Source organism: Panicum virgatum, chromosome 2N, assembly GCF_016808335.1.
Source record: "Panicum virgatum strain AP13 chromosome 2N, P.virgatum_v5, whole genome shotgun sequence".
Classification (NCBI taxonomy): Eukaryota; Viridiplantae; Streptophyta; class Magnoliopsida; order Poales; family Poaceae; genus Panicum; species Panicum virgatum.
In genome coordinates this window covers 43,763,752-43,771,813 of record NC_053146.1, presented here as the reverse complement: position 1 = coordinate 43,771,813, position 8,062 = coordinate 43,763,752, and the positions used below count along the sequence as shown (strand labels likewise).

The 8,062-nt window shown below is 45.2% G+C and overlaps 2 protein-coding genes across 2 annotated transcripts; both read left to right on the top strand.

The window, feature by feature from the left end:
• Positions 1–2,940: 2,940 nt before the first annotated feature.
• On the top strand, positions 2,941–3,762 carry LOC120660602 (centromere protein V-like). The gene has a single exon (XM_039939189.1). The coding sequence runs from the start codon at positions 3,148–3,150 to the stop codon at positions 3,583–3,585; it is 438 nt and encodes a 145-aa protein (XP_039795123.1). The 5' UTR covers positions 2,941–3,147; the 3' UTR covers positions 3,586–3,762.
• Positions 3,763–5,604: 1,842 nt separating this feature from the next.
• LOC120662656 (centromere protein V-like) lies at positions 5,605–6,451 on the top strand. The gene is made up of 2 exons (XM_039941759.1): positions 5,605–5,613; positions 5,787–6,451. Exons 1-2 carry the CDS (start codon positions 5,605–5,607, stop codon positions 6,210–6,212), a joined length of 435 nt encoding a protein of 144 aa, XP_039797693.1. The 3' UTR covers positions 6,213–6,451.
• Positions 6,452–8,062: the final 1,611 nt, after the last annotated feature.

The window sequence follows — 8,062 nt, the reverse complement described above, 5'->3', positions numbered from 1 at the left end:
CAACTGATCAAGCATCTGCCATAATGGATTGAATTTTCTCTGTTGATTTTGGGTGCACAACCTCTTAAACAGGTTCTTAAGATCCTTGTTCTTGAAGTGGTCATAGAAGTTTGCACCCATATGCCTAATGCACCACCTGTTTTGGACATCGGGCCACAATGGAGGCGTTGTCGCAGTTCCACGTTGCAATTTCAGTATTGATTGCAGCAGACCTGCATGCCTATCACTAATAAGGCACACATCTGGACGTGCAGCAACAACATGAACCTTCACTCGTTCAAGGAACCAATACCAACTGTCTAAGTTCTCATTCTCAACAAATGCAAATGCTAGCGGAATTATTTGGTTGTTGCAATCTACCCCCGATTGCGGTGAGTATCTGACCTTTATACCTTCCAGTCAGAAATGTGCCATCAATGCAGGTCACCGGAAGACAACACTGAAATACTCTAACACAACCACCTATGCAAAAGAAGGCTCGTTGCATAATTCTTTGCCCCTAGTCACGGCTGGTACGAGGTATGTGTCATAAAAGCTTCCAGGATTTCTATCAGCAACCTGGAATAACATACGAGGTAGGTTATCATATGATGCCTCGTATGTGCCGAACCGCATCTCGAACACCCTTTGTTTAGCCCGCCATGCCTTCAAATAACTAATGGTGTACTGGTAAGTCTACTCAATGTGTCGAACAATCATTTTTGGCTCATAATTTAGGTTGTCCATAATCTACCCATATATTTGCTTTGCAACAAAGTCGCATGATATATTGCGATACGAGGGAAGAACTTCTGACAGCAAACATGTGTGCTCTGTCACAATGGAACATTTCCAGTTCGACTTCCATTTTCCATTGAATGCGTGTACTCGCCATGGACATCCATCATTCACACACTTCACCTCATATTCTTTACTGCCAGACTTTACGACTCTGAATTCTCGTTTCAATGATATTGCACATAGTCTCACAGCATCTTTTACGGCTTCAATGTTTGGATATATTGCACCTTGCACTACCTCATTCCCTCTATACTCACACTCCTGATTTCGTACGTCTTCTGCGACATGACTGCCAAAACCATGCTCCTTCCACTCTTTTGGTAATGAGTACTGCTCGTCATCAGATGAGCCCTCATATTCTTCCATCTCTATTGCGGTTTGGTTTTCTGCCTCCATCTCGTCCACAATGCTATGTATCATCTCTCCCTCATCAACAAGGCCCTGTGGTCCCATGTTTTGATTCTCTGTCTCTTCTGACTCATCTTGCTCAACATAATTGGTCTCTCTTCGAATACTCGGAGTTGCTAGATGTGCCAAAACTCCTTTCCAGAGGTTTATCTATGGCCATCACATGTGTCAAGAGACTGGACGGTGATCACATGTGTCAACGTATCAACACGGAACCCACGCTGCAGCCATTTACATATGGAACCAAAACTCCTTTCCAGAGGTTTATCTATGGCGCTAGATGTGCACTTAAAGGCAGAAAGATCTACTCCATTTGGCCCATACAAAACATTGTAGTCACCATAAAATACTTGAAACTGCATCTTGCTCGACATATCTGTATATCACAGAATACTTATTGAGTTATACTCTTTACTTCACATCATAATTCAAGCTGTTCTTGATAATCAGGTTCTCAACTACCTGTGTGCTTCATTGTACGACAATCAGTCCCATTACATTCTCCCAATCCAACAAAAAAGACAATGGCGACCTCAGAGAGGCACATGAGGCACAATGAAGGCCATTGCCGGCCGCCACCGCGCGGCATGGCATAGGCCGTGGGGGTTTCAGAGATAGGGTCGATGGTTCCAGTGGTGCGTCACGTGTCTGGGATTGGTGTTGTTGCTTGGAGGCCCCGCGAGAGGGACGGGCAAGCGTTTGGCGGACAATGAGCCGATGGCTGCGGACGCTCGCGGGCGAGTCATGGATTGACATGCTGTTGGTGTATACTTGGCCGTCCAGCCCGCGGCCCATCGGCACGGCCCGTGGCCCAGGCCGATTGTCGAGCTCCGTCGTCCGCCGGTTCCCCGTGCTGTAGCTCCCTCGCGCCTCTTCCCCGCGTGCGCCGGTCGGCAGTGGCTCCCACGTGCGCGGCGGTGCGAGTGGCGTGCCGGGAGTAGTTCCCTCGCGCGGGCGGCGCGGCCGTCTCCCTCCCCGCCTCCTGCTCTCCTTTTGGAGCTCGGCACGGCTGTACTTTTGGGTCGGCCCGCCGGCCAGGCACGAGTACGCCGGAGGCACGGCACGGCGGTGGCACAATGAGCACCGGCACGGCACGACACGACGTGCCGCCGAGCCATCCCGGCACGGCCCGTTGGCCATCTATATGTTGGTGTGTGCGGCCGCAGCACTGTAACGGATTAAGGCTCTAATACTCTTTCATAAAATGATTTGATATTTAATAATATTTTTAGTTTAAAATTATATACGATTAAAATCTGGGGAATATATCTAGTAGAAAACATAATCTTTGTGAAAACCCGTGCAAACCACGGCAAAAAAGTCGTCTGAATTCACCAAAAGAATCACAAATATAGATGATATGATGATACACAATCTTGTGAAATATCCTGTCCATAATCAACTTTATTTGTGAGATATAAAAATAACAAATTTCTAACAAATCATCTAACCATTTTAAAATCTGACGCTTAGATTTTTCTTAGAGCCGCCTAACGCTTAGATTATATAGGTTATTAAAATTAAGGCTCTTCGCCCCTGAGTGGACCGTAGAAGGTTGGGCCGGTTTCTACTTCTGTTCGTAACATAGCCCAATTTAACGAGCTAATGGGCTGACTAGGCAACCATTCAACGGCCCACCCCGGCGTTGTTTTTTCTTCGTCGTCTTCCCAAGCGGTCGTGGGCTCGTGGCCACCGCTCACTCCGCCAGCGCGTGGCATCAGCTAGCAGCTAGCTCGGCACCGGCACGGCTACTACGTACTACCTACCTCGCCAAGGGCGCGGGGGTTTCCACGCTTAGTCCCTCCCATCGCCCGCGCCTCTCCTCCACAAGCCGTGCCGAATCGTCTCTCCAAGCGGAAGATACAAATACCAACTAGTACTACCAAGCTTCCTTCAACTCCCTCTCGATCGAAAAAAAAAAAAAACTCCCTCTCGCTCTCCGCCTCCGCACCGCACAGGATGAGCGCCTCCGCCCCCGACGAGGTCGTGCACGCCGGCGGGTGCCACTGCCGGCGCGTGCGCTGGCGCGTCGAGGCCCCCGGGAGCGTCGTGGCGTGGGTCTGCAACTGCTCCGACTGCTCGATGCGCGGGAACCCCCACTTCGTCGTCCCGGCCGCCAGGTTCAGGCTGCAGCCCGGCGCCGAGGAGTTCATCGCCACCTACACCTTCGGCACGCACACGGCCAAGCACACCTTCTGCAAGGTCTGCGGCATCACCTCCTTCTACACCCCGCGGTCCAACCCGGACGGTGTGGCCGTCACCGTGGCCTGCGTGGATCCCGGCACGCTGAGGCACGTCGAGTACCGGAAGGCCGACGGGAGGAACTGGGAGGAGTGGTTCGAGCGCAGCCGCATCGCCGGCTTCTCCAAGGGGAAGGCGGAGGCGGCGGGGATGTAGAGAGTGGTCACTGTTCAGGTGTGCTGCACTGCCGCTCTGGCGGTCTGCCGAGTGAATAAATAAATCCCGGCCTCTTTGGGGCTGATGCTTGTGATATGTGTGGAGCGAAAACGGATGATTCGTTGAACTAATTAAAACAGATATGAAAGGTGTCAGTCATATTGGGACCTGCTTTTAGAGCAAGCTCAATGTATATGGCAAAAGTAGTCTATAAGAAAGGGTCCACCACAAGTAGTCTATTACTATTTCTCCTTCCACAATGTGCAACTCTTAAGATGGGACCTATACAAAATAAAAAAAATCTTCATACACCCAACCAACCAATATGCAGGAACTAGGGAGAGAGAATGAGAGAGTGAAAGAAACTAATATTTTTTATTGTTTATGGGTAGCCCATAAGCTTATGGGTAGTTTTTACTATAGACTACCCTATGAATAGGTTCCACAATGTTTCAGCTAGCTGGTGGAGAATATTTTAGTTCTATAGACTACTCTTATGGACACATTGTGGTTGCTCTTACTTGTGTTCAAATAAGGACATGTTGCCTTCGAGTTTACTCAGCTTAAGCCCTATTTAGTTTCCAAAAATTTTTGCACAGTATCCGTCACATCGAATCTTCGGACACATGTATGGAGCGTTAAATACAGTTAAAAAAATAACTAATTACGCAGCATAACTGATTAACACGAGCCGAATCTTTTAAACCTAATTAGTCCATAATTGAACATTATTTGTCAGTAACAATGATATGTGCTACAGTATCAAAATCCAAACTTTCCACCAACTAAACACACCCTTAGTTTGTGGCACAACTTTGTAAATTTGTAGTAGTAATTTGGTAGCAGACAGTTTGGTTGTATATAGTGCTAATATGGTTGTTGTTACTGCTAGTTCATAAATGGTTTGATACCATAAATTTTGGATGGGTTACTTCATACCTCTTGTTCAGCACTTCATTCTAGACAGATGGCTTCATTCTTGATGTTTATACTATTCTTTTAAAATATAATTTGTGTACTTTTTAAAATAAAATTTTTACACTTTTTTAAAGTAAAATATTTATACTAGTTATGAACATAAGAATAATAGGGGTGATGAATCAACATATTTCATTTCTCAAACTAAATAAGAATTTTTTTGAGAAGGAACTAAATAAGAATTTGAGGAGTAATATAACTAATATAACCTTCAAACATTGGTTCTATTTTTATTGATGCCAAGCCTACGACTATTATACCTACGACACACAAATTCCGGTTGCCAAAGAAAGTGTGGTCAATAAATTAAAGGAATAACTATAGTCAAATTTAGGAACAAAAGAAGCCAATAACATGCGGGACATAGGACTAAGAATTTTTTTAGCAAACTACAACTGTGGCATTGAGCCAACAAAGAAACCGTGGTACACCATAAAACCTTACTAAAGTTCATTTGATTTGTCTTTTTAAAATCCTCATATATCCATTCCATTTATACGGAAGCTCGTGATTTAACGAACGTTTGAGGGAGTATCGAGAAAAGGGGGAAAGTTCAGATCGAGCTTCCTGTTGAAACAAAAATAGATCGTGTTTTCGTAAAAAGAAGGAAAAAAACCAAAATCTGAGCCGGGCTGAGGCTGCCGCGGTACGGAATCAACTGCAACAGCTGAAATTTGCGAGCATCTCCTCTCCAGCTCGCGGATCTTCACGTCTTAGAGCAGGTATTACGGCTGCAAGCCGGCGGAATCTCACATGGAGGAGAGAGAAGAGAGGAAAGAGAAGAGAACGGGCGGTTCGCTTGCTGCCAGCTGCTGCGGGCGCGTGCGACTCTGCTTGTGGCCCCGCATGCCCCTTGCCGCCCACTCCCAGCTAGCAGCAGGCACAGAGCAGGCGCACAGCAGAGCTCCCAGCCGACCGCGCGGGTTGGGTTATTGCCCATACTCTTATGAGGCTGTGTTTAGTTACCCCAATTCTTCCAAATTTTCCAAATTTTCTATCACATCGACATCACATCAAAATATTAAATATAGTAAATGACGCATGCATAGAGTAATAAATGTAGGTAAATAAAAAAACTAATTATATAGTTTTGATATATGTCGCGAGATAAATTTTTTGAACTTAATTAGCCTATGATAAGACAATATTTACTATGTACAAATGAAAATTGCTATAGTACTTTTCGCAAACAGTTTTCGTATACTTTTTGCAAATAAACACAGCGTGAGACGGCGGTCGTCGTCCACAGCGGCGGCTGCCACTGCCGGCGGGTGCGGTGGCAGGTCGAGGCCACAGCGAGCGTGGTGGCGTGGATCTGCAACTGCTCCGACTGCTCCATGCGCGGGAACACCCACTTCATCGTCCCCACCGCCAAGTTCAGGCTGCAGGCCGGCGCCGAGGAGTTCATCACCACCTACACCTTCGGCACGCACACGGCCAAGCACACCTTCTGCAAGGTCTGCGGCATCACCTCCTTCTACTCCCCGAGGTCCAACCCGGACGGCGTCGCCGTCACCGTCGCCTGCGTCGACCCCGGCACCCTGAAGCATGTCGAGTACAGGAAGTTCGATGGGAGGAACTGGGAGGATTTTTTCAAGCACAGCGATATTTCCCAGTTCTCCAAGGGGAAGGCGGAGGCGGCGGAGTAGTGGGCACGCCACTTTGTTTTCTTCCCGTCAAGGTCAGTTTGGTTATTGCTTTGGGTGAATGATTATCATACCATGATTAAATTCCTCTTCGTCTTGGTGAATTGCAAACTTGTGTAGTGGAAAATGTAGTGAGAATAAATACGCAGTTGCTAGTTGTAGCTGAATGTGGTATTTGATTTGCTCTTAGGATTTCCAAAATGTATGGTTTTAAGTGATCTGTAGTGCCCGTGCCCAATTCAACCGACAACTGCTAGTACAACATGACAGTACTAGACTGTGCCTAAATTAGTACTGAACTGTTCCTCACATCTTCTGAAGTTATTTTAGTAGCATGATAAGAGATTAGCCGACTTGGTTAAAATTCAGAAAGTAAACATGAAGCAAATCGAGAGTTGGAGGAATAATTCGCGCGAATTGCAACTTTTTCATAGAGTGCTTGTCATGTAAGGTAGGCATACGACATCTTTTAATTTTCATAGCAATATAAACGAAAACTCAAAAGTCTCGTGTCAGACTAAAAGCATGAAGTATGGTGTTAACTTGAATAGAGATAAGGTAGCTTATATATGGGCCTTTTGCATTCAACATTGTAAGTCTGCAATGGAGTCACATAGCAAAGAAACAATAGCAGCCAATATAAGGAGTCTTCAAACAAGTGGTCATTACTTTCCAATATAGAAGTTGAGAACAGTAGATGAACTCAGGAGAAGCTGTAGTATAAATGCATAATCCATAACCGATACAAGGAGACATACAAGACTCTGCCAAAGATGCGAGGTTGCCCTCTGCGGTGTAAGCTTTCAGGCACGGCCACCCTGCAGTTGAAGATCATCCATGGCTTCGCCAGCAAGCAGTGCCCATGCTGTGAATTGACGAACAGCAGACGGAGGCAAAGGCCATGAGAAGTGAGGCTAGCTCAGATGGTGATGATACTGCAACATGTAGTGGATGATCAGCATGGGAGAGAATTAGTCTTTTTGTAGGCTCGCACTGGAAAGGGATCTACCTCGCATATTCTTCGAGCACAAACTTATTGGAACCCTTTAGCCCCTTTATGGGTCTCTTCTTTATGCTTCACTAGCAAATGGGGATCTAGTGCAAAGCTTTCTTAGTTTGTCACTTTCTGCAGAACCTGTTGGTGGTTGAGAGAAGGAAGTGATATGCTCTTGTTTAAAAGTGCTGTATCACATTGCTGAAAATCAGTTCTAAAAAGGAATATAACTGATACAGGGGACTATGCAGTCGTACGTCGTGTAAAAGATTTGTATAATTGTAAAAGGAGCTATTAAACAAATACTTTACCAGGAATATAGCATTTGCATGCTCAATAACAAAAGCGATAATATAGTAGGTTGAAGTTGTGCACTAATTTGCTGCAATCATTTTCATTGATTTCCAAGGGGGACTCACATGACAAGGTAGTTTCAGAAATTGGGTACATGAATTCCATTGGAATCGGATGCGGAAAATGAGTGTGAAAATTACATTAAGCCATACAACTGTGGAGGTTTCTGCCCTAGCAAACGCATCGCATCTGATATGGCCTATGGATTTCCAAATTTTAGTTGGTCAATTAGACTTTTGTTCCTTCTATATATATATATATATATATATATATATATATATATATATATATATATATATATATATATATATATATATATATATGCAGACATCCTTTTGTGAACCTGGTCATTTTTAGTTTTTCTTGTCAGCGCATCATCTCAATTCTAAAGGTTGGATCAGCTTAGTGTCCTTTTTATTTTAACCATGTGCATCGCTTCTCTTTTAGATGCATTTCCATTTACCCCTGTGGCAACTTAGACATCCTTAATCTGCTAATCTCTCTT